General features: G+C 39.4%; 1 protein-coding gene across 2 annotated transcripts in view; it reads left to right on the top strand.

Annotated features, from left to right (window-relative positions):
• LOC113047101 (protein kinase C alpha type-like) overlaps window positions 1-26,594 on the top strand; it is a 195,435-nt gene that overhangs the window by 132,801 nt on the left and 36,040 nt on the right. For both annotated transcript variants that reach the window (XM_026208361.1, XM_026208362.1), the window contains exons 4-7: window positions 11,719-11,830; window positions 15,313-15,441; window positions 25,176-25,332; window positions 25,404-25,538. In XM_026208361.1, coding sequence (XP_026064146.1) covers window positions 11,719-11,830; window positions 15,313-15,441; window positions 25,176-25,332; window positions 25,404-25,538 — 533 coding nt within the window. The remainder of the gene's footprint in view (window positions 1-11,718; window positions 11,831-15,312; window positions 15,442-25,175; window positions 25,333-25,403; window positions 25,539-26,594) is intronic.

Here is a 26,594-nt window from a genome sequence, read left to right as displayed (position 1 = left end):
ACATAAGAACATTATTATTTTTGTAACAGGATTCCCTAAAGGTTTCCTAGATCAATTAGTGTTGTGTCTGAAAAATAAAACAGCTAAGGATATTATAATTCAGTAGCTGCTTACTGTTAAATGTACATTAATGAATCAAGCTGTGATGAAATGTACGTCATATGATACAGATGGAAAAACTGGTTCTTCCACTCATTTGCAGTTAATGAGTCAGCTAATTATTGACATGAAGTGATGATCATGAGTGAGTGATGTGTTTTCACATCTGTAATTACAGTAGCAGGGTGTTTCTGTATGGCACAGCACATGTTAATGCTTATATACAGTAGGTACCAGCCCTGTTTTGTGTGTGGCACCGTAAAAAAAATTACACCAAGCAATTCGATTTTACAATTCAGTATTTAGTGACCAATTAGGATTTGATGTTTAATATTTAAAATAAAAAAATCCAGCCATAAATGCTTATTGGTAATTGCAGGTTTCCATGCCATGTTATAGTCCACAGTAAATTAAAAGGTTTTTACTTGTTCTCTCATAGCAGATTGTTATTCTTGTTCTATAGTAACAACAGACAGGTATACTGTCTTCCCATGGAAAGATGCATTAAATGAATTTGCTGAAAATGTAATTCTGAAAATTTGAAAATGTGTAATTAATTATTATGTAGTAATATTTTGTAAAATCTATGATGCAACACACACACACAAAAAACACACACACTTCCTACTGATCCTAGCATAAATGCTGGCTTCCAGTATGAGGCACATTAGGGAAACTTTTATGCTAGTTTTGACTGGTCATAGATCATGGATATACTGGTTAAGATGTTATTAATTGTTATTTTTGAAAAAGATAAAAAAAATAATAATAAAAAAATTAGTTTAAGCCTTTAGTATAAAAGAGTATTGGCAGTCTGTCCAGAAATTATCCTTTACTTCAGAGACTAAATCTTCCCCTGATGTAGGTGCCAGCATTATTAAAAAATAATATCTGCCCAGTGCCAACAGTCTGTTTCTTCAGTCTGACTGAAGGACACTGTATGTTCTCCTCTGTTTCTCCTCAGAGCGGCCAAACTGGATGAGATAACTGATCTAGATTTGGTTGTTTTGTGTGTGGAAGGCACAGGTTGTGTATAAATGCCCCACACAGAAAGTGTGGCCACAAAACTCCTAGAAATCTCTGCAGGTTCCTGCAAAATTGGATAGTCTGTCATTCATAGATCTCTTGGGTAAAAAGAGTTTAAAAGCAATGTGATTTGCTGTTGTCAGCTGGTTAGAGTAGTTTTTAGGCTCTAGTCAGCTTCTCAGACTTTGTTTTTATATATTCGTTGTTACAGAGCAAATACAGCAAGAAGCGAAAATGATGGCACAAATGTATTTAGACTGTGCCACAATTGGTGAAATGATGCACATCCATTCTGAAAGCAACGTATCACACGTGGGTGCACCTGCATCTCAACAAAAGCAACCCATGCAGATAAGCTGGTTATGTCTGGACACACAAACCTGATTTTATTCACTTGCAATTAATAGTGCGGACAGTCTGCTTGATTTGAGAAAAAAAATTGTATCAGGTATGCCTGCAATTTAAACATAGCCATGATCACAGGTTCACAGTATCACACACTCTGATGTTCATAATGGGACTCTGCTCTGAAAAGTCCGTCTGCTGGGTTCCTGTTACAGCTTTGACTTTCCTCATCAGTGGTGTTTGATGGAAGTAGCGAGCTATCTTTTGTCCTGTCCTGTGTCTTTGGCTTTCACACTGAGTTGTGGACACCAGCCATAAAAAAAAGGAAAGTGTGGAAGTGTAGAGCTGCGCTGCCCAGGAATTAAAGGTCATATGCACTGTTGGCTACGTGCACACACACAGGCACCTGCAGTGAAATCTCACACACACATACTGACCTGTCCTTCAATCCTCGGTACAAAAAGACAGAGGCAGAAGATGAGCTTTTAATTTCATCTGTGACTGATTCATTGGACAGCAGTAAAGCTGATTATACCACAAATGGCATGAACAGAGACAGAACACACAAGATGACTGAATGTAGGGAAAATGAGGAGAAACATGAGAGGAACAGACCGTTGAGATGAAAGATAGGTGCAGGCCTCTAATAACCTCGAAGATATGGAGTTCAGAAGTTCACTGTTGCGTCCACATGACAAACTGTCCAATGACATTTTTAACTCGATTGGCTGGATGCATTAAAAAAAAAGAAAACAGCTGGCAATTGCTTTATGTTGAATGCTGTTTAAAGGCTCCTTATAAAATGATTTATTGATCTCTTATTTCACTGTCTCTTTGAAGTGAGTTCAGGGGCACACTTTTGGGGCACAAAAAATGTGACATATTAACCACTAATGCTGAGCAATAATCTCTACTCTCCAGCTACCTCTTACGCCAATAAAATCCCTTGGTAATTCGTAACTATTTAAAGATTTTTACATACATATTTTACATACAAGTTTTTGTATGTATTCATACAAAATTGCCACCAGTTTTCCACCAATTTAGCAATTACGTTAGCAAAAAAAACATATCGGGTTATGCATGTAACCATGGTTCCTCGAGGGAATGAGACGCTGCGTCAACCGCTATGGGGAACGCCCTCTGCATGACCATGCTCTGAATCACAGGTGTAATCAGCCCAATGGAAAAGCAAGACGTCATGGGCGGGTGACTTCATCCAAAGCTTAAAAGCACATGCAGACGTTAGCCTCTGAGAATAAAGCAGGGGTGCCAGGAGTATGGCTTCGAGACGCAGCATCTCATTCCCTCGAGGAACCATGGTTACATGCGTAACCTGAGACAATCCTCTTCAGGAACTCAAGCTGCATCGAACGCTATGGGGAACGATGTGCCCACTCTGCCAGACTACCCTGCCTAGTGTATCCGAAGAGCACAGCTGAGTCGTGAGAACAGAAGAGCCCAGAGTGGCTCACATATCAAGGACACAGAACCTCACGAAGGTGGAGGGTACACCTGCTAAGGAGGCCTTGGAGACAGCCATACCCCGTGTGGAGTGAGCCTTGAGTCCCATTGGTGAGTGTAGGTCAGAGGACTCATAGGCCAGGTTGATCAACTACCCTCAATTATCCACCGGATGAGGGTCTGCTTAGTTGCAGGGAGACCCCTTTTGGGAGGACCATGGTACACGAGAAGTTGGTCCATCCTTCTCCATAGGGCAGCTCTGTGCACGTAATGTATGTGTCCAGTGCTCGAACTGGACACATACAGTTAAGCTTCTTCTGGTCGGGCCCCCGGAAGGGAGGAGGACAGAAAGCCTGCAGCACTATTGGTTGTGATGCGACAGAGGAAACCTTCGTAACATAACCTGCTCGAAGGTATAAAAATCCTTTGGCCATGCTGGGTGGAAAGTTGAGATAAGTAGGGGTTACTGAGAGGGCCTGAAAGTCTCCAACTCTCTTTAGAGAAGTAATTACCAAAGGTCTTTATAGTCTTTATAGTTAGATGACGACCTGATATCTCCTGGATCTGCTCAAATGGAGCTTTATATAAAGCCTCTAACACCACAACCAATTCCCAATGGAGAACACAGGACCATACTGGAGGCCTCAGGGCACAATGGAGGAAATGTGTCACTAGGGGGTGTCTGCCTACTGACTGGCCACCGAGGGGGACATGTAATCTTTTAAGGTGGAGTAGGTCAACCCTGCAGAGAACCTGCTGTCTCTCTGCACCATGAGGTGAATTGCTTCCTCATTGTGTACAGTTTCCTCATTGAGGGAGCTCTGGATTGGAGGATGGCCAAAAACTCTCCATATCTGCCTCACTGCCTCGGAGCTGAGATGCATCATATACAACATATAATCGTGACTTCCCTACAGATACTATTTATTAAAAATATGACAGTGCCAACTACTGGCCTAGCATACGTAATACAGTGTTTTCGCCCATTTAGGTAATATGCGGATGTGTGTAGTCGCTTTGAAAATGCTGTCGTGAATACTTGAAACATTTTCAAAATTCAAGGGAAAAATGTTGTCATGTAAAAGTAGCCTCCAACAAGCATACTATAAGAGCTGTAGTGTAATTTGCCAAATGTTCCACCTCCTCCTCCCCCCTCTTTGGAGAAAAATCACGTTAAAAAAGAAGGCGCGTGAAGCTGTAATCCAATCGATGATAGATAGACATAGAGTGGGATGACTTTCTTTTAACCTCAACCCTCTACATTGTCAATCTGGCGACTAAACTAAAACATTTATTAGCCAATGGCGATTCAATTGCCAAGGTGTCCATAGAGGGTTGTAGCCTTATATATATAATGTATTAACTATCATGGGCTGTAGTAAAAAAATCATAAACCATAAATATGGTTTGAATAGCCTACTGCATATTTTAGTAGGCTATAAATATGTGAAGCTCTTGTGTTTTTTTTCTCCTTTTCCATCTCTAATACTCTAGTAATAAGCATTCTAATAAGCAATTAGGCAATAGTGAGAATTGGTACCCAAACTAAAGTTTTACAGAATTTTTTAAGTAATAAGTAGATACTAACACACAAGCAGTACATAACAAAGAGGTGCTATCAAAGTAGTGTGTCGCAGTACTGGTTTGTCTCACCATCTGCTCAGAGCTATGTCCTTTCCCATCACCAGGAAAATAAATATGTTTAGAGCATAGTAAAAGTATGGAAATTGGGATGAAGCCATCGAGAGATGATACTGTGCCATAATTCTGCTGCAGCAGCTTGATACTAGCCAGCAATGGGGAAAAAATAGCCCAAATGCTATTTAAGATGCCAAGGTACTAATTAGAGTGCTTCAGTGACTCATTCTGTGCCAATCACGGGGTTCTTGGGGTCTGTCCACTGTTTGTTTTCATTACATGCTCCTCCATTGGCCAGGAGGCCGACGCACAGACTGCATCTGCTTTGCTTGCACTCTGGCCTTTTCAATTAGTACTTAGATAGGGTGACAAAAGCTGTCTGAAGGAAATAGCACACTACATGAGATGGATCTGAACACAGCTACTCATTTTCTGCTCTTTAGAAACCGCAATTATAACACTGCATTTCTGCTTTAGTTCTAGTTAGACATATTTACAGTAGTTTATGTAAAGCCTAGTCTTGCATATCCAAGCTTTTGACTGTTGACTTGAAGTCTTTTACACTTTGCAGGTCATCCTGGCCAGGATATAGACAGGAAGTTAGTCTGAAATCTCATGCTGTTCACTGGGTACTACATTTGGTTTGAGCGGGAAAAAAAAGTGTAACACTTTAGTATAGGTTCCAATTTACACTAATAAGTAGTTGCTTATTAGCATGTCTATTATTAACAAATTGGCTGTTTATTAGTGCTTATAAAGTACATATAATGCATGACATCAATAATCCTACCCAATACCCTAAACTTCACAACTACCTTAACTACCTTAAGTGATCATCTTTAATTTTTTTATGTGATGTTGAGGGGCAGATAATTTTGATATAAATTAATAAATACCAGAAATAATAGAAGTGCAGCAAAGTACACAACAGCTATTTTGAATAATTGTGCAGCATTCTGTATAATAATGGGTAATTATTCTCCTTCACAGACATAAATCTGAAAACAAAGTAAAATACTGTTGGACTCAAATATATCCAGATTATCTCAAGGCTAATTAATACCTCAAAGCAAACTGCAAAATATATTTCAAATATTCAGTACCATAAACCTTGTGAACCTTGAGTTCTTTGTGAGAAATGCTCATTAGCAACCTGGGAACTTGTAAACACGACATTGTTTTTCGGTCGATTGATATAAACCTGTGCAGCCTGAATCAAAGGCAGCTAATCAGAATGGAGTCCACCAGTCTCACCTCTTTTTAATTTCTTTTTAGAAAATACCCCCCCCCCCCCCAATAGATTGGTGTTTTGACACAAACTTCTCGTGGGGGCGGGCTTAACAGTGATCTACTCTAATTGGATAGTGAGCTTTTGATGGAGAGCATTTTGATGCGTTACAGATATCTAAATATTTTTGGATCTAAATATAATTACTTGAGAAGCAATTCAAATCAAGTAAACTCAGTTCAAGTTTATTTGTATATTGCTTTTTACGATAAAAATCATTGCAAAGCAACTGCAAAGCAAGAAAATTAAGTTTCTACAAATATTTTGTAGTAGCTTATCAGTGGTGACTGATTATTATATGGTGCAATCACACTTGTAGCAATATTTGTTTGTTGTGTACTTTGTTTCAGGGTTAGTATCATCTGATGTCCTCTGAGGGGTTGGCATCATATCTTCTCAGGTGTTCTGGATCCAGACTGTGTCGTACAATGTACCATATGTACTATACAATTTACACTATACACAGAATGTACACGTTCTGCATTCTGTAAACATATACACGCATATGTTAAAGTGCAGTGTGTGGCATACCATATTGTGGGAGTATGCTGTAGGGTGCTGTAGGGTGTATTAGTTCTGATTGTTCATTAGTCTGATAGCCAGAGGGAAAAAGCAATCCCTGTGGAGACGTCTTCCTGAGGGCAGCAGAGAGAGGAGTCCGTGGGATGGGTAGCTGGAGTCACTGAGGATGCTGGGGCTCATTCCAAACTTCCTCAGCTGTCTCAGGAAGAAGAGGCGCTGGTGTGCCTTCTTCAGCACTGCATCAGTGTGTGTAGACCAGGTGAGATCCTCGCTGATGTTAACGCCAAGGAACTTGAAGCTGCTTACTCGCTCCACAGGTGTCCTGTCGATGGTGATGGGTGTGGTTGTTCTCTGCTCTGTCTCCTGAAATCCACCACCAGCTCCTTGGTCTTGTCGATGTTGAGTGAGAGGTGGTTCTCCTGACACCATTTAGTCAGGGTGCTCACCTCCTCTCTGTAGGCCGTTGTTGGTGATCAGGCCTATAACCGTTGTGTCATCAGCGAATTTGACGATGACATTGGAGCTGTGTGGGCTGTACAGTCATGTGTGTACAGGAAGTACAGGAGTAGGCTGAGGACGCAGCCCTGAGGAGCACCAGTGTTGAGGGTCAGCGGGGATGAAGTATTGTTGCCCATTCTGACCACCTGACTTCTGCCTGTCCGGAAGTCCAGGATCCAGCTGCACAGAGATCTGTTTAGTCCCAGAGTCTGGAGCTTCATAACAAGTGTGGCAGGCACTTTGGTGTTAAATGTTGAGCTGTAGTCCACAAACAGCATTCTCACATAGGTGTTCTTATTTTACAGGTGGGAGAGAGCAGTATGTAGGGTGAAAGCAATAGCATCGCCTGTGGAATGGTTGCTGCGATATGCAAATTGTAGAAGGTTCAATGAGGCAGGCAGCACAGAGCAGATCTAATCTCTGACAAGTTTCTCAAAACACCAGTCTTTTAAGCATGTGATTTTGTTTCTCTTTGGTATGGGCACAATGGTAGATTTTTTGAAGCACGAGGGAACCACAGACTGAGGGAGAGGTTGAAAATGTCTGTGAAAACACCGGCCAGTTGGAATGCGCATGCTCGGAGCACACGGCCTGGGATGCCATCGGGACCCGAAGCCTTACGGATATTTACCCGTCGGAAGGATCGGGTTACATCTGCGACAGAGACGGAGAGTGCACTCACATCTTCTGCAGCAGCCGTGGGAGCGCTCCCTGTTTGGGCGGGGTTGTGAGCCTCGAAACGAGCATAGAAGTTATTTAGCTCATCCGGTACAGAGTCGGCAAGGCTGACAAGGCTGCTTGAACATCGCTATTAATCCACAGTCTCTGAACCCTGAACATTATCAGGAAGGATATTCCAGAGTTTGGGAAAGAAATGCGCTCTACTACCTTTAGTGGGCTGTGCTATCCTAGGAACTTTCAAAAGTTTAGTGACCTTAGTTAGCATGATGTATTGTATCATGAAATAATGCTAGTTAGGTACGCAGGAGCTAAACCATTTAGGGCCTTGTAGGTAAGTAATAATAATTTTTATCTGATATGGAACATAGGTATATGGGTATACATAGGTAGCCAGTGCAGAGACTGTAAAATTTGGTTAATATGATCATATTTTCTTGACCTGGTAAGAACTCTAGCTGCTTCATTTTGGACTAACTGTAGCTTGTTTATTGATGCAGGACAACCACCTAGAAGTGCATTACAATAGTCCATTCTAGAGGTCATGAATGCATGGACTAGCTTTTCTGCATCAGAAACCGGTAACATGTTTTGTAGCTTGTAGTTTTTGTAACATGAGAAATATGGTTTTCAAAAGACAAGTTGCTGTCTAATAAAACACCCAGATTTTTGACTGTAGGAAGTAACAGTACATCCGTCTAGTTGCAAACTGCAGGCTATTAGATTCTATGTACTGTTTTTTGGTCTTATCTGAATTTAATAGGAGAAAATTATTGGTCATCCAATCTTTCAAATTTTGAACACATTCTCTTTTCTAATAATATTACCAAGGGGCAACATGTATATTGAAAATAGCAGAGGACCTAGGACAGATCCTTGTGGCACTCCATATTTTCCTGGTGATAAGTGACTTGACTCCCCATTTAAATAAACAAAGTTGCAGCGATCGGACATGTAGGATCTAAACCGTCTTACAGCCTGCCTTTCAATACCTGTATAGTTTTGTAATTGATCTATAAGTATGTTACGATCTATGGTTTCGAATGTAGCACTAAGATTAAGTAAAACCAGCAACGAGATGCAGCCTTGATCTGACTCAAGAAGCAAGTAATTAGTAATTTTAACAAGTGCAGTTTCTGTGCTATAGTGGGCCTGAAACCAGACTGAAATTCTTCATACAGATAACTTTTTTTGTAGGAAGGAGAACGATTGAGCGGACACAATTTTTGTAAAATTTTTTAGATAAATGGAAGATTTGAAATGGGCCTATAATCTGCCAGTTCACTAGGATCTAGTTGTGATCTCTTAATAAGAGGCTTAATAACTGCTGGCTTGAATGGTTTTGAGACGTGACCTAAAGATAACAAAGAGTTTATAATACTGAGAAGCTGTTCTTCGGCTACAGGTTACAACTCTTTCAGTAATTTAGTTGGTGCAGGATCTAATGATTATGTTGTTGGTTTAGATGCAGTGATACATTTATTTAGCTCTTCCTGTAGTCCTATAGTTATAAAGCACTGCAGTTTATATTTGGGTGCGATGGATGAAACTGAAGTATTTGACACTGTAGAATCTACATTTATTATTTTATTTCTGATGTTATCTATTTTATCAGTGAAGAATTCATAAAGGCATTATTATTAAACGTTAATGGATTATTTGAATCAAGTGGCGTCTGGTTATTTGTTTATCTAGCCACTGTGTTAAATAAAAAAAAAAACTTTGATTGTTTTGGTTATTTTCAATGAGTTTGTGGATATGCTTGGCCCTGGCAGTTTTTAGAGCCTGTCTATAGCTGGACATACTGTTTTTCCACGCAATTCTAAAAACTTCCAAATTAGTTTTTCTCAATTTTTGCTCAAGACAACGATTTATTTCTTGAGAGAGTGGGTATTACTATTATAGCAAAAGTTTCTCTAACCTTTTTCAAGGTTTTTTTCAAGAAGCAAAATGACTGAAGATATCAAGTCTTGTTTTCTGAAGAAAAAAACAAACAAATTCGAAATGTTGTTACTTTTTGCTGTAGGGGTTATATACTGGGTTTTTTTCTAGGCTTGATTGTGTTCATGGGGTGCAGTCTTACGTGTTCATGCTTTGTTTCTTATTTTTCACATAATTTACCTTTATTCCATACTGATCTGTCTCTTCCCAGAGAAATGTCTCAATTTATTTCCTATTATTATTTCCCTCAGAAATACGCAATGTGCTGAGATTGGTCAGCTAGCTCAGTGTGTTGTGATTCGCTAAACCTCCTCGAGCGCATCTGAACATACCACCCCTCTCAAGCTCAGAATATGCTCCAGTTCTTTTGTAAACAATGACATCCTCTATATCCCTAATCAATTTGAGCGACATACGCAGAGAATATTAATGAAGAGCAGTTTTTTTTAACTGCCAGAATTTTAAAAGATGATATGTTTGTTTGCATTGAACTTTCAGCGCTGCAATTTTGCAGATATTGTTTATGCTCAACCAGCAACATTACACACTAACAAACATTAAAAAGGTGAAATCGCAATCAACCACCCCTTTAAAAAAAGCAAAAACGAACACAAAGTTTATACATTTTTTTTTAAATATTTTGTATCTTTTTATATCTTTTTTATCTTAAGTCTTTTTTCTACTCCAGAATGTATCTTGTTTCAAGAATGTTATATTATATATAATATATTGGAAAAAAAGACAAAAATATTAAGTCAGAAAATATTTTTTTTACTGTGATATAGCTAACATTTATTTGCTGAATTGGCTGTGAGATGATCTAGTTCCTGTTACAGAAATAGGAACTCTTCCTGACAGTGATACTTGACTCAGCATTCCCTTGCAGTTCTGATGTGCAGTTTAACCAGAGTCTGACAGCTCTTTATTAATGTCAGATTAATGGTTCAGTTATGGGAAAACTCGAGACCCCCTCGACTAAATTCACATTCTCATTAATTTCAGACCACTCAGAGACAGATTAATTGGTTGCCCTATTTGCATTGCCCAGTGAAATAACCCCACAGACTTATGATTAACTTCCTGCTTCTGGACAGATGCTGCAGCAAAGCGTTTGACCTGTTGCCGCAGTCAGCCTCTGTTAGGTAACTGCTTTAATTTTTTTTAGTTCACAGTTAATGGTCACCTTGATGCTCCTCCCAATTTCATTGAGGCACATGGAAGATTTTACATATTAATGCTGTTTGCTAAGTCAAGCATCACTGTTACTATTCCTCATACTTACAATTTTAAACTAGCACATGATAGAATGAGTGGAAAAAGCAACCACCCACAACACCTTAGCAGTGTTAAGTTTAGTACCAGCAAGCAGCAGTTTCACTTTATGCAGGAAATATTAAACTCTCTACTCTGTATACACAAACAAAAACTGGTTTCATGTAGTCAGACTTTTGATTTTCAACATAAAATCTGTAAAATGTCCCCCCCCCCAGAGTTTGCTTTGTTTATATGATGAAAAACATGAATGGGGAAGTCGTGGCTTAGTGGTTAGAGAGTTTGACTCCTAACCCTAAGTGGGTTTGAGTCTTGGGCCAGCAATACCACGACTTAGGTGCCCTTGAGCAAGGCACCGAAGCCCTCAACTGCTCCCCGGGCGCTGCAGCATAAATGGCTGCCCACTGCTCCGGGTTTGTGTTCATGGTGTGTGTGTTCACTGCTGTGTGTGTACACTTTGGATGGGTGCCGTTCACATTTCGCGTCTTTTGCGCGCGCAATTTCGTTATTTCCAATGTAAGCACGCGGCATGCATGCTCATAATGGATGGCACCGCATCGAGTTAAAAACATCTAAACTTTTCAGAATGCCGCAAGCACACCGCGGGTCATGTGACAAGAACTAACCAATCAGCTTCATCCTTTCCCGTAACAACGTTGAAAACTCCAAGATGAAGGTGCAGCTGTTCACCTTCGGCCCCTAAAAGAGCATGTAGAGCATGAATTCTGAGTATGGGTCACCATACTTGGCTGTATGTCACATCACTTTCACAACATGAACTTCTTAACTGAAACTCAGTATATCTTCCATATGTCATAACCTAATTAGTTTCTTGCTAAGTATTTGTTTTTTTTTTGTTTTTTTGGAGGGGGGTTGCATCAGATTGTCCATAAACTCTTTCATTAGTTCAGCTGTAAATGTTTCCATTATTTTTTACTTTTCTGCAGGATCCCAGAAGCAAGCACAAGTTCAAGATCCACACTTACGGCAGTCCCACCTTCTGCGACCACTGCGGATCGCTGCTGTATGGCCTCATCCACCAAGGGATGAAATGTGACAGTGAGTGAGAACCTCCCATTATGCCCCAGGTGGAAGTTGCCATTTTACACTCTTGCAAGACCATCTTCTCTTAACCAAATCTTGATAAAACCTGTAACAAAATAAAAAGGAACTGGCCTCAGATCAGTATAAAAGGGCAGCTCCTGCCTAGGGCCTACACAATTCCTCTGTTTCTGCTTTTCTCTACTTTCTATTATGAGGTCAAATGTGTTTAGATTTGTATTTTGCATAGATGCCTCCTTCATTTGAACCAGAACATTCCTGTTCCTCTCAAGCGCTCTGGCTCTAATGGGAATGTTATCACAGATTTTAATGAGAACAGATTGAAGTATTTTATGTGGGAATAGCAGCATGTTTGTAATTACATTTTTGCAATCTGTTCATCCACACCTCTCTGAGAAGACACACCACAGTGATTTCTACATATCAACTTCAGCCTCAGCATGGTACACACACACATTCTCTGCCACCGACCTGGTTCTGCTGTCCAATAGCAAAAGCCATATTGATATACATTTTCAACTAAAAACACTCCAAAAATAAAAGGTTTGCTTGTTGTTAACTTGTCTTATGTGGACAATTTATCAGTGAATTCAAATAAAAAAGTTGATGTGAATTAGACAAAATGATGCACATTTGCATACATTCTTACAAATATTTCCTTGAAAAATCATATTTTCGTGGAAGTCAGCTTTACATCTAAAATAGTTCTTGCTTGTGGTCTATGTACAGCTGCTACACTTATTTTATTATAACCACAAAGAGAAAATTAAAACCCAGTCTTGTTGAAAATATGTGCTTGTGGCGACGTTTTTGCAAAACTGATATTACTGCATGTTTAGTGGCAGTTTCAAAGTTAAATGCCCACTGAATGCCCACTTAAATGTGCGTTCAATACGGGACTGTGGCTATTTTTTTATTTTGTTGGTTCAGAATATAAATGTGCAACGAGTGATCCTAAAGGGTTAATTCTCTATACCATGTTGTAAAAAAAACATACCCACTACACCAAACCCAACCCTAAAGTGCTTATGCTGTCTGCGGACAGGCTACCACTGCCTTATACACCATGGAATTAATGCAGGTCCACCAGGCTCAGGCACTGAAGGAATTGCACGAGGATGGTCATGATCCAGAAATTCTGAAGGAACAACAAACGCAGCTGACCTCATCCTCCAAGTGACAAATGTCATGACGAGTTCTCTGTGTCATGTGATGTCCACACGTGTGGTCCAGGAGCATCATCTCTGGCTGTGTCTGGCCAACATGTGGGACATGACAAAGTTTTGTTCCTTAATGTCCCTGTGTCCCAGACCGGCGTCTTCAGAGATGTAGTCGAGAGCTTCACCCAACAGTTCTCTGCTGCACAGAAGCAGACTGAGGTGATTCGACATATCCAGCCCCAGGCAAGTGGAATAGCAAGAGGCCCTGAGCCAGGCGACACATAGATGGTGGGAGCTGCTGTTCGGGAAATGGTGAATGCACTACTCCCTACCCCGGAGTTGGGCCGGGCAGAGAATCTTTTGAACACTTTCAATCGGTCCATGAGTTGCCCAAGCCGGGTCCCTGCATTCCACCTTGCTGCCTTACTGCGGGTACATCGGTGTTGCTACAGACCTTTTATGCAGTTTGTGTTCGAGGTACAAGGGCCTGCTCTTTTAGCTGTACCTGTCCCCCTGTGTCTTCACAAAAGTTACGGAGGGGGCTTTTGTTCCCCTGAGAGAGCAGGGTGTTGGATTCGGTCAAACAGAGAGCATGCCTCACAAAGGAACATGCTCAGTCTGTGTTGAGCTGCTTAAATTAATGTAAAGGCAAGATGGCTGTCCCACTGAAACACTTTTTTTTTGAGGCTCCTGGAGCATATGGAAGCTGCTGCGGCAGTTACGCCACTGGGGTTGCTTCATATGAGACCACTTCAGCACTGGCTTCATGGCCAATTTCCAAGGTGGGCATGGCAGCAGAAGTTTGAACTCTCCTCAAGCTCCCTCTATACCTTCTTGGGACCTGTCTCTGGTCCTCGAAGTACTACAGTGGGTCCCATTTGAGCCTTTGCAATCAGTTGATTCCATTGGCTGCCCATCAAGAGTGTAGGGGACCTGCACACATTTTTGGTCGACGATTCGGCCGTTCACACTACTCCCTTCAGGGATCAGGTGATGAGCCTCCAAGCGTTGCCCCTGGAGGAGGCAGACCCATCCCTAGATTTGCTTTGTCCCATCTGAGCCTTGAGATGATACATAGACTGGACGCAAAGCTTTAGGAACTCAGACCAGGTCTTTGTCTGGCACTGAGGTCAGCAGAAGGGGAATGCCATCTCCAAGCAGAGGATGGCCCACTGGATAGTGGATGCCATCACCCTGACTTATCAGGCACAGGGTGTGCTCTGCCCATTCAGGTTTGGAGCTCACTCTACTAGAAGTATTGCATCCTTCTGGGTGCTGGCTCATGGCACCTCGTTGACAGGTATTTGTAGAGCTGCGGGTTGGGCGAACCTTCTAGATTCTATAGCCTTCATGTGGAGCCCGTATCCCCACCTCAAATGGGTAGAGGCACTGAGAGGCCCGGTTTAGTGTCGGCTTGCTAGAACTGTTCCAGAGTGTCTGTACTATATCAAGCTCCTCCATCCCCCTGGCAGCCAGACATGGGGGAATATCCAGCGCCTGGCCCTCACTCCATGAATCCTCAAGAACCAGTAGAAGGCTTTGTTTCATATGTAGAAACTTACTGTAAATGGATCCCATATGTGACCGACATGACATAGAGAGTGACCGAATGAAAGGGAACATCTTGGTTACACATTGTAGCCCTCGTTCCCTGAAAGAGGATATAGAGATGTCATGTCCCATTGCCATGGCTGCCTTACCATCACTGAGTGTCTGGGTTACAAGAATTTGAGATTTTGTAAAAGAACTCTTTACCTCACAAGTGCAACACCGTATCTTGAGAGCTACTGTATCGAGCAAACCTACTGAATTAGAAAACTCTTACATATGAAGCTGTAAATGTGGCACAAATGTTCAAAAGTATCAGTTTTCAAATATCCCAGCATGCTTTAAAGTCATAACATAATATTGTGGGGAAAATCTTAATCTTAATTGAACTCTGGCCCTGTAAATAATGCTTTGTGTGAAAAGAAATAAAAGTTGTAAAAGTTTTACAGCCCTTAGTGATCATTTTAACTAAAAACTCCCATGATTCATACAGTTTTGAGCAGAAATGTAAGTAAAAGCATGCATTTTCTTTAAGCCTTGGTAGGAAAATTTACAAGCAGAGGAAGGAAGCCATTATGTTGAATCAATTGTTGTACAACGTATTACAATTTAATCAAATCCCAATAAATTCAGTCAAGCCCTATATACACTGACTGCCCTGTTCTGTTGAAAACACTGTGAAAGGGAACTGGGTTGTGAATGTCATTTCATGTTGACTTTATTATGTCTAATCCCGTAGTGTTTACAGATGTTTCTCTCTCTTATTCCCAGCCTGTGACATGAACGTTCATAAGCAGTGTGTGATGAACGTGCCAAGTCTGTGCGGGACCGACCACACTGAACGCAGAGGAAGACTTTTCCTCAAGATTGAGGTCAGCGGAGACAGACTTCACGTCACAGGTCAGCATCCAGCATGAAATGGGAATACCCTTGTCTTGTACAGTATCTGCCTGAAAGATTTTATTTAGTCATATTACTGCTTACCTAAAATCCACACACAAAAAGCCATCTCTCAGAAATCAGGTAAGTACTAAATTTTTTTATTTGACCTTGACACACTTGACCCGGACAAATACACAGAAAATAATGAAAAAATATCCCACAAAAAAATCTCGGCACACAGTCACAGTTACAGCTAAAGTATCTAAACAGTTTGGAGAAAATCTGCTATGTGCCAGTTTATTGGATATGTGAATCATGTCTTAAAAGTGACAAAAACCTAATATACCTGCTGTTGTCTGTGTCCAAAAACTCACTGTGCTCTTTATAGAATTGCTGTTGCAGATTTAATATAGATTAATCTGTTTTTTAGTTTGTTTTGTTAGTTTTTTTTGTTTGTCAGAGCAAGTAAAAACCTAAACCACTGGCCTGTAGAAAGTCTCCTAAGGACAGATTTACTAAACGTCAAATTAGCAGCAATCTCATAATAGCACCAAAATGAGTGAAAATTACTGAGGCTGCTGTCTACTGTCAGTGTGCAAATTAAAAAACACAGACACAGCCATTTCATTTCCATAAAGACCAATGCAATTTACAGAGAGCTGCGTAAATTAGTGAAGGGTAGCAAACAAGCAGAGGGGATGATAATAAGGTGTGTGTAATGTGCAAACAACACAAGTGAAAATAAGTTAAGACCTGCGTTTCGGTGTTTGTATTTGGGAGTTAAATACTGGTGCAAATACCAGGAAACTTACTACTGGAAAGCTTAGTAAATCACATTGCATGATTTATTATTTACTCGTTTATTAAAGAAAGTGAAGTGACCCATACTCAGAATTTGTGCTCTGCATTTAACCCATCCGAAATGCACACACAGAGCAGTGAACACACACACACACACACACACTGTGAGCACACACCCGGAGCAGTGGGCAGCCATTTATGCTGCGGCGCCCGGGGAGCAGTTGGGGGTTCGATGCCTTGCTCAAGGGCACCTAAGTCGTGGTATTGAAGGTGGAGAGAGAGAACTGTACATGCACTACCCCCACCCACAATTCTGTCCGGCCCGAGACTAGAACCCACAACCATTCGATTGGGAGTCCAACCCTCTAACTATTAGGCCACGACATAGAGAGGTTCATAGAGAAGCATACATATTACTAGCGTATTGTTTTTTTATTAGTAGCCTACGTAAAAGGCACATTTAAATGCTTTATTCTGCATAACCATATTTTAGATACCTTAAACCTACCCCGTACCTTAAATTAACAACTATCTTATTATCTGTTAATAAGAAACAAATTAGGAGGCAAAAGTCATAGTTAATGGTTTGTTAATATTGAGAATTGGTCCTCAAAATAAAGTGTGACCAAATACTGTATTCTCCTGCAAATACTGTACATATGTAGTTAAGTCAGCTGCTAAAATAACTGTATTTACTACTTTTCATCACTAATGTTTCACTATGTGTCTTAAATAAATCCAGTAGACAGTAGTTTGGCTCAAATCTGACCCTATGCGTGTACACGAAATGTGTTTAGTCTAAAATTGATATTTATCCAAATAGTCCTTGTCATTTTAATGTTTCTAAATTATTAGTATAATTCGCATAATGTTTCTATTTTTATATGTTTGCATGGTCCTTGCAAGTTCACATTAGTCTTATTACTCAGATTTTATAATACTTTGATGCCGTTTTTTCCACAAACTGCCAGTTAGCATTAAGCTATCATGGTAGGTCATGTGTTGGGGGTTGAGTGGGTTTAGATATTGAGCATGTGTGTGTGTGTGTGTGTGTGTGTGTGTGTGTGTGTGTGGAGAACTCGGGGTCACAGCAGGACACGGGCAGGCAGCAGGTATGAGGGAGCTTAAGTGCCAGATGTCTGGCCTGATGCCCGACTGGTGTGATGGTGGGGTTTATGTGGAGGAGGAGACATGTAGGCTATGCCAGCCTGTGGCCGCTCAGAGATTCTTGCTCCAGTGAACAGATTCCTGTGAGCTGGCACCTCTTCCCTGCTGTGAGAATATCATTTCTGTTTATCTCTGACCTTACACACACAGACATGCTGAAGTCAAACAGGGCTTTCACACTGATCCGTTGATAATTACTGTATACATCTGGAGGATTCACCATGAGACCTGTTCAGCAAGTTCTGCAGTTAATAAAAGTCAATACATTTTGATTCTAGTGATGAAGGAGCCATATTGTATTGTTTTATTTCCCCCTGAATTGCACTTGATGATGTTAGTCAATGTTTTTTTTTTTTTGTTTTTTTTTTTACCACACACACACACACACACACACACCCACACACACACACACACACACACTAAAACATTAGTTTCATTTGTTTTTGTGGAATTGATAATTGATATTATGTGGAAACAAAATATCTTCATATGAATTGCTTTTATGAGGCCTTTATGACCTTCTTGGAGTTTGAAACTTTTGACGTCCTGGTCTTTTAGGAGAATGTTAAAGCTCTCAGTTTTTATTAAAAATGACTTCATTCTTGTTTTGAAGATGAATTAAAATCTTATGGCTTTGGAACGAATGACGACAGAATTGTCATTTTGAGAGTACCATCCTTTTAAAATTAAACATATTGTTTTGCTACTATATATTTATGTAAAAAAAAAATATATATATATACATATGAATGAAAAAGCTATGGGTTTTGAGTTGTGAGCATTAGGTCAAACTTTAAAGAGCCAGTAAGATGAAAATTCTAAGCTTCCCATCACTGTTTATAAATCCTGTACATTAGGTTTAAATCCATCCAAGGTTAAAAATATGGCTGTCAAAAATAGCGCGTTAACGGCGTTAATTAGTTGGTTGTCGTTAATTATGTCAAATTTTTTACGCATTTCACGCATGCGCAGTGTGACAAATTATTCAGGTTAGAAAAGTCTCGTCGATCTCTGAATTCTCAAGATAGTAAAAAACAGCGGCGAGCGCCGCAACGAAAACACCGAAGAAGCTTAAGGTTTTACCCCATTTACTCTCAAATACATTCATGCCAAGCTCGATAAACAGAGACGACTTTGGTAGTTGATACGCTGGAGCTTCTTCTTTCTGTTATAGCAGTGATCCTCATCTGGCTCGCGAGTTTCCTGCAGAGTTTAGCGCAGACTCCAATTAAACACACCTGCCTGTGATTTACTAATGATCCTAAAGACACTGATTAGCAAACTCATGCCTGTTTGATTAGGGTTAGAGCTAAACTTCGCAGGAAAGTGGATCTCGCGAGCCAGATTTGAGGATCACTGTGTTATAGCGTCCTGTGTTTCACACTGCGCATGCGCAAAACGCCTACATGCAATGCAGCGAAAATAACAGCTGTTTGGGAAAGCATATGCATTTTTACTTGGTTTTACTGGCACTTGAAGCCTTCAGAACGTGAAAATATCGATCCTAAAGTATTGTGGCAGAGCAAATGAACACCTCCCAAAAACAAGAGTGCCCAGAGTGCTGCTTATGTGATTGTGGCACATGTTTTTGTTTCTGAGTTCATTCTTTCGAGTTTCTCTATCATTAATTTCATAGATATGTGGCTATATTTAACCACTGGTTCACCTAAAACTCTTACAGTATCTGTAGTTAAATGGCATGGTTTGATATAGTGCTCAGGTAAATTTGATCTAAGTAAATGTTAAACTTTTGAAATTCAGAAAAAAAGAACCACATGATGAAATAATACATGAAAATTATGTATCTGTGTCCTGTTATTTATCTTTTGGTATGCATTTCAGAAAAAAAATGGTTAGGATTCAGGTGTAGTTGCAAATAGTGATTAATCATGATTAATCCACTGAAAATTCTGATTAATTTGATTAAAAATTTTAATCATTTGACAGCCCTAGTTAAAAAACATTGTCATTTTGTTAAAATATCATTTTAAAATTACCTCAATTCTCAGAGATCCCCAAACGGTTCGCGCGAAGCTGTTCAAAAGATTCAGTTTCCTTAAAACCCACCTTTCGGTAAGATACTGTGTTCTGATTGGTCAACTGACATAGTTTTGACTGGTTGTTCCGCACACAACTTCACGGTAAACTATGCGTTAGCATCTGTTTGGGGTGAATTATGTCTTATTCCTCTCACCGGGAAGCAAACAGTAAAATAAAAAACTTGAACAGTCTCGCTGCTTTTTCTTCTGTGTGGGTGTATTCAAGCCGCGCGCTTCAGTTTGAATCTGAATAGCGCGTTCAGCGCGGGGGCGTGGTCACATATAACGAAGGGAGACATGAAAAACAGACATCGCGTTGTTTTCATATGGATTACTTTATTACAGAATATCTGTTTTCGGCAGCACTTGTTTAGTTTTAAAGTAGACATGTCAAGCTTTCTATAGATATCTCTCTCATGTCTCTTCGTTGAGTATTCACAGAGTTACACTTCATTTTAATGACGTGTTTGTACATGACGATCAGCGCAGACAGGCCGCAGACAGCACACAAGCTGATAATACGCTCGGGAGAAAACAACACATAACTTCATAATCATACTTCGCGTTGTGATTCAGAGATGCTCGTTGGTCTAAATAAAGTTGGTAATGAACCATATTTTATGGCCAAACGCTTTGAAAATCCCGCCGTGTACTCACCGAGATTAGAAAAGCAGTCATCAGTGAAATGTTGTGAACACAACAAAAGGGATTTGTTGTACTGCTCTGGTATTGTGGTAAAAATGAATTTTAACCATTGGTTCTTCTGATCTTCATTCTTTGGCAGTGAAAATAAAACAAACTTGCCTTTACAATTAAAAACACACCGTCTCCTCGACATGATGCTATCACACCAACCAGAGCGTCTGTGTGGGGGGAGGGGCAGGTAAGAGTTCCGTTTCTCCCAAGACGGTAGGCGGAGATTATTATGCAAAGTGTTCTAGTGACGTACATAGAGATAGGCAAAAGATTTGAAATCTATAACGACTCGTTTCAGCGATTCAAGAGTCAACTCCTTACTTTAGAAGCCAATAACTTTAAAAATCATGTACTTTTTGGTCTAATTACTTTGCACATTGTTTACACTGATGGACAGCTACATCATACACTGTAATACAGGTAATTTTTGATTTCCCATCTGTGTGGCTCTTTAATTTTAAGGTCCAATTATCGCTATTAACAAACCATTTACTATGACTTTCGTCACAATAAACTCCCAATTTGCTGCTTTTTAATAGCTAGTAAGGTAGTTGTTAAGTTAAGGTATTGGGTAGAATTAGGGATGTAGAATATGCTCATGCAGAATATGTACTTTATAAGTGCTAATAAACAGACAATATATTAATAGGCATGCTAATAAGCAACTAGTATTAAGAATTTGTCCCTATACTAAAGTGTTGCCCATCAAACTAATCATTAGCTATATTCAAGGGAAGTATTAACACACATTTGTGTCTAAGGAGGTCATCTGCCAGGAACTGTAAATAATATGACTGGGTTCTTCATGGGGTTTGTGAGTTCACTGCTCTGAGGTGAACTTGATTAAATTTGTCCAGTCAAGAACACAGCAGCATTCATGTGCACACGTCCTGCACACAACAAACACGCACAAATACACCCTCAGGCTGGGTTTCCTCTTTTTTTCTCACACTCTAAGATGCTTTTGGTGCAGACCTGAGTGCATCGGACATCAGAGTTCTGTTCATATGGTTGATAACAAAAGTGGTTTTGTGAACTTGGCTGAACCATTCAGTCATCCCTATTTATACTACGTTAGTCATAATTTCTTCTGTCATGCTTTTCAGTGCAGGGTATTAGTTAAATATGGATCATCGTTTAAATAGGTTGAAAATATATGAAACAATTGGTTGAAACAAGAATTGCTAGCTTGAAGTGTTTGGTCAACCAGTTTTCTTAGACCGATCATGATTTTTAACTTCACATTTTCCACTTTTTAACTTCAACAGCATGACTATTCAGGTACTAGTATTACACCAGAATAAACCAGTCTGGACCAGAATGGAAATTCATATTTGTTTAAGATCTTGTCAGCAGGTCATTTTTCTATAGCTGCCTTTGTTGGTTGTGATGTGGAGCACCAGATACCTGATGTAAAGAAGTATGTCTCACGGTGTCTGCCACAAAGGCAAATTTCCCATGGGGCTGGCCACTTCCTGCCTGTATAGTATCTAAAACTCCCAATCAATGCAGCAAGCTGACACAAGCTGTCCTCTGTGGAGGTGTCTTATATTGTTGATAGTTTAACTATTGCAATAGGCATTATCTTTTTCTTTTTTTTACTTCCTATGAAAAAATGTCTGGCCAATGAGATATGAGCTGCTGCTCTTACACAATTCACATGGTTCCCACGAACATGGAAATCCTGGAGATATTTGGAAATTTTCAGTTGTGTTTATCAGACTGAAAACATAATAAAAAATACTCCTAATGTTAGGATCATAAGGAAAGCAATGCAAACACTGTTTTTCCACAACTTGTCACTTTTTGTCTTCAAAACCATCTTTATCGTTTGGTCTCTGCATGGACCTCCATTCACCTTTATTTAAACAACATGCACAAATCAGTGGGTGGGGCTAAACAGGCAGCGATGTAGAAGCAGGGGTTGATCATCTTTGTAGGTAGTGTTTATTCACACAATTACATCATAAAGTATAATATTCCACATTTTAACAAAAATATTAAGCAGCACAGTCTGATAATAAGAAATTATTGAAAATAGGAAATGTTACTTGAGCAGCAAATCAGCACATTAGACAGGTGTCACTGAAGACTGGAGTAATGAAATAAAGGAATACACTTAATTTTAAAATATATTACAAAACAAAACATATTTTAAACTAATAATATTTAAAGTATTGCTCATTCTGTATTATCAATCAAATAAATGCATCTTTGGGGTGCATAAGAGCCTTCTTGTAAAATGTTTTTTTATTTTTATTTTACTGACATCCAACTTTGGAATGGTGATGTTTTTATTTTATTTTTAGTTAGATATTGTGCTTTAGTCTAAAACTTGGTTGCAATCCATAGTAATTTTTGATGTCTGAGTTGTTATTTAGATCAAGTGATTTGTGAATTTTCTCATTCAAAATTGTTTTGAAAAAAAATAAAATAAAAAAAAACTTCATTTGTAATCACAAATGACTGGATAGGTCTCTGTAAAGTCATGGATAAAAAAAACTAAGTATGATTACTCTAAATCTAGTGCATTGGTGGCCCTAGCCAAACAGTGAAGGAACATGAAAGACACTGCACATAAGAGATGCTGAAAAAAAGTTAGCTACAATTCTTTAGAGACAAAACTCTGGTCTCTTTTTAACATGCAATATATAGTTTCCTCTTGGTTTTATTGAGTAAATAATCTATTCTGTTAAATGATTTATCAACACCACTTATGACACAGGGTTTTCACCTATAAATCACAGTCCTTTCCCATGCAGTTTATTGCATTTTGCTTGTGACACGAACCTACATTATTGCATATGAGACCTCACACTAGTTCTGATCGCTCTGTAGACCTGAACTTCTGGAGTCTGTTTGTCTTCTTTTAGGATTTTATTACATAACACCCCCCCCCCCCCCCCCACACACACACACACACACACACCACCACCTTCCTCCAAGCTTTGGCCAGAGTTAAACACGTTGGTGGTCCCTATCAATGCCTCCCTCATGGATCCCATTTGTAACGGAGGGCTCAAGTGATGTTGTAAGCCTAACTGTGGGTCCTGCCTGAGGTACCGCTCAGTCTTATCAGCCTCTGTCTCTCTGGATTCTGGAAGATGTGTGTTCTCGCACCACACGGAGGATGGAAATGTGGTGGTTATTATTTAAAGCGATGACTGTAGGTGATATTTAGCGTCTGCCAGTTGGAATTCACTTCCTGCCATACTTTTGTGTGGTTTTATTGTATCTATGAATCATTTTGTTCTCGCTGCCAGATATTAGATCAGGCCTTTGACAGTATAGATGTGACATGTTGGTCGAGGTAGTGTTGATGGGTCATCGAGTGGAAGTATGAAGATGCGTGGTATCATTGGCTCTGTGGGCATGCATTGTTTCATCTCCTTATTCTGGAAACAGTGTTTATTCGTATTTCTTGCAGGTTAAGTATCTCTACAGACACCAAATGCACTGTGGAGATCTGTGGAGATTTATTGCTGTTATTGTATTAACGTTTGTTTATTCTGGGCTGCAGTCAGACGGAGGAGTCTTGGCTGAAACAATGGGAAGAAACGAGCTCACCTGACTGCATTATCAGATTACCCAGCATGCCATGGACTGGACATTTGGCCGTTATGTAACAGCACATCTGAATTTCTCAGGCTATTTGTGCGATTTGAGCATCCATGGAAAAGCACATGTAAAAATAGCCTTTGAAGATTAAGTTTTAGCAATTCATGCTGCTCTCCGTCGACATCAGTAAGATATGTTTTACTGAAGTTCAGGATGACATAATATGGGCAACTTTGCTAGTAATGCAGCAGTAATATGAAGAGGAAAGATTATGATCATTTCATAATGTTTTATCAGCCATAGATTCAAATACATTTTTCAAGGCGCTGATCCAAATAACAACTCTGGCCTTCAGAATTAAAATAAATAAATAAACTCACTTGATTAATAACTAAGATGAAAGAATTATGATGCTACACTTGTGATGTGATTTATAAGCACTAATAAACAGCCAATATGCTAATGTAATATGCATGCTAATAAGCCACTTCAAATAAAGTATTACTAATTTGACATTATATTACCATCTTACATGGTTCTCTGTATATACAGTATAAGCTGAGGGCAGTTTACAAATTACAATGTAATGATATTGATAATCAATTCATGAAAGCTGTAGCTGTAGAAAGCCACAGTATAAAGTGTTTTTAGCATGTTGCTACATTATCTAGATGATTTTATGGCATTGTCAGGCTAAAAAATATATGATTATTTGCTTAGTAAAATAATAAAACCCCTCTTTACAACAAGTCACATGATCTAAAGAATCATTTATTTCAAACATTGTGAGACTGCACAATAAAAACATGTTTTTGTGTGCTAAAATCATTAACCATAACTACAATACACAGCGGATCAACTGATTTAGTAAATCAAATGCAGTTGCTTTGAATGATTAATTTATTATGCTGTTTTCATAATCAGACTGTTTTCATGACAGAACTGCAAAATAATCTTCTTATTTTTTTCCGGGATTCCTTTCGGCACTAATATAATTTCCACAAGACTATGTTTAAAGACATAAAAAGGAGATTCAGCTGGAATTAACAGCGGTGGATCTTCTTCCATCAGAAAAGCCTCAGAAGATCCAGAGGAAAGCAAACGGATGAGCGCGGCGCTCCTCGTAGATGTTGTATCCAAGCAACAGCCGCAGAAAAAGCCTTGATTCTTGTTGATGTCTCTCTGTCAGTTACCAAGTGTAGGCGACGTGGAGAGTCTAATTAATGTCCACTATCACTAACACTCTCAGACCTTGGGAATGAGTTTTCTGTGCATTAGAGAGAATTGAGTGTTTTTGGAGTGAGCTCTGTTAAGTTGCTTCCTAATGTTTCTGTGAGAAAAACTAAAGAGACACGTCTCCCCCTTTTGGTCATTAATAGAAACGCAGCATCAAATGCTAATTCACCTTCTTTGTTGCTGTCTGAGAATCACTTAGCAGTAAACTTGAAGTTTGTGTGTTTGAAGAGATTTGGTTTCTTTCTCTTTAATCAGTGGGTGAGGCCCGAAATCTGATTCCCATGGACCCCAATGGTCTGTCAGACCCGTATGTGAAGCTCAAACTCATCCCGGACCCCAAGAATGAGACCAAGCAGAAGACCCGCACCATCCGCTCCTCGCTCAACCCCACCTGGAACGAGTCCTTCATCTTGTGAGTCTGCCAGCGGTAAACACACACTCACAGCACGGCAGATGTGTTTTCTCATGCATGTTTGTGTGCAGTAAGTTGAAGCCATCGGATAAGGAGCGCCGTCTGTCCGTGGAGGTGTGGGATTGGGACAGAACCACCCGTAATGACTTCATGGGCTCCATGTCCTTTGGTGTGTCTGAGCTGATCAAAGCTCCTCTGTGTGGCTGGTGAGTCAAATACACTGGCACCAAAAATACAGCAATATATATATATAGTGGCTGATATTTCAGTACAAATCTATCATGTTATTCCTGTATTTTGAGTTTAATTGGTGCTTTCACACTACAGTGCTTATTCAGGCAATAAACCATAAAAGGACATGCTTTACAGTGATTTTACCACAGGTTCTTAGGTGCAGTGTAACATGTAGCACACAGTCATTACTGTATAAAAATTACCAGAACTGCAATATAGTAAAAGACACTAATTTTCAATAAATATTTCAAGATCACAATTGTATATACAGGTGTGGTTGTGAGTTTAGTGAATATGTGCAGTGTTGAAGAAAGTTTTTTTTTTTTTTTTTTTTAAGTAATGCTTTAAAGTATTGTGTTACTCCCTAAAAAGTAACTGAATGTGTTAGTTACATTTATGGAAAGTAATGTGTTACGTTAATTTAGCGTTACATCTGGGTTGGGTTTGTTTGTTTGTTTTCATATAAAAGTTTTTTGGCAAATGTAAAAGGCCTTTCACACCAGAAATGAAATGTGAATGTGAATGTAAAGACATTTTTGCTTATAAGTATGGTTGAAGTGAATCCGCAGCAAAGACTTAAATACATAAAGGATAATTGTGTTATTTCACAGAGTTTATTATTTGCAGGTCCATGTCATATTCTGAGTTTGCGTTTTACTTAATTTTTTTATTCATTTTGAGGAATGATTTAGTTTTTTTGCAAGTGAGATGAGTAAATGCATGTTCACGTTTAGTCTAGAACTACAGTAAAATCATGTGTTATGTGTTCCCTAATTTAAATTGTTACCAATATCTTTAATCAAAGTTAAAAATGTTAGTCACACTTTACTTTAAGAAACAGTCTTAACTAACTATGAGCTATGCCTTTTGCCTCAAGAAACTTATAATTTGCTGCTTATTAATAGTTATTAAAGTAGTAGTTAAATTTAGGTATGGGGTCGGATTAAGGGATCCATAATATGGTGATGCAGAATAAGACATTATAATGTGCTTTACGAGTACTAATAAACAGCCAATATGCTAGTAAT

The sequence above is a fragment of the Carassius auratus genome, chromosome 28, assembly GCF_003368295.1.
Source record: "Carassius auratus strain Wakin chromosome 28, ASM336829v1, whole genome shotgun sequence".
In the NCBI taxonomy this organism is placed as follows: domain Eukaryota; kingdom Metazoa; phylum Chordata; class Actinopteri; order Cypriniformes; family Cyprinidae; genus Carassius; species Carassius auratus.
The sequence above is the reverse complement of the archived record's forward strand: the minus strand, read 5'-3'. Positions and strand labels throughout refer to the sequence as shown.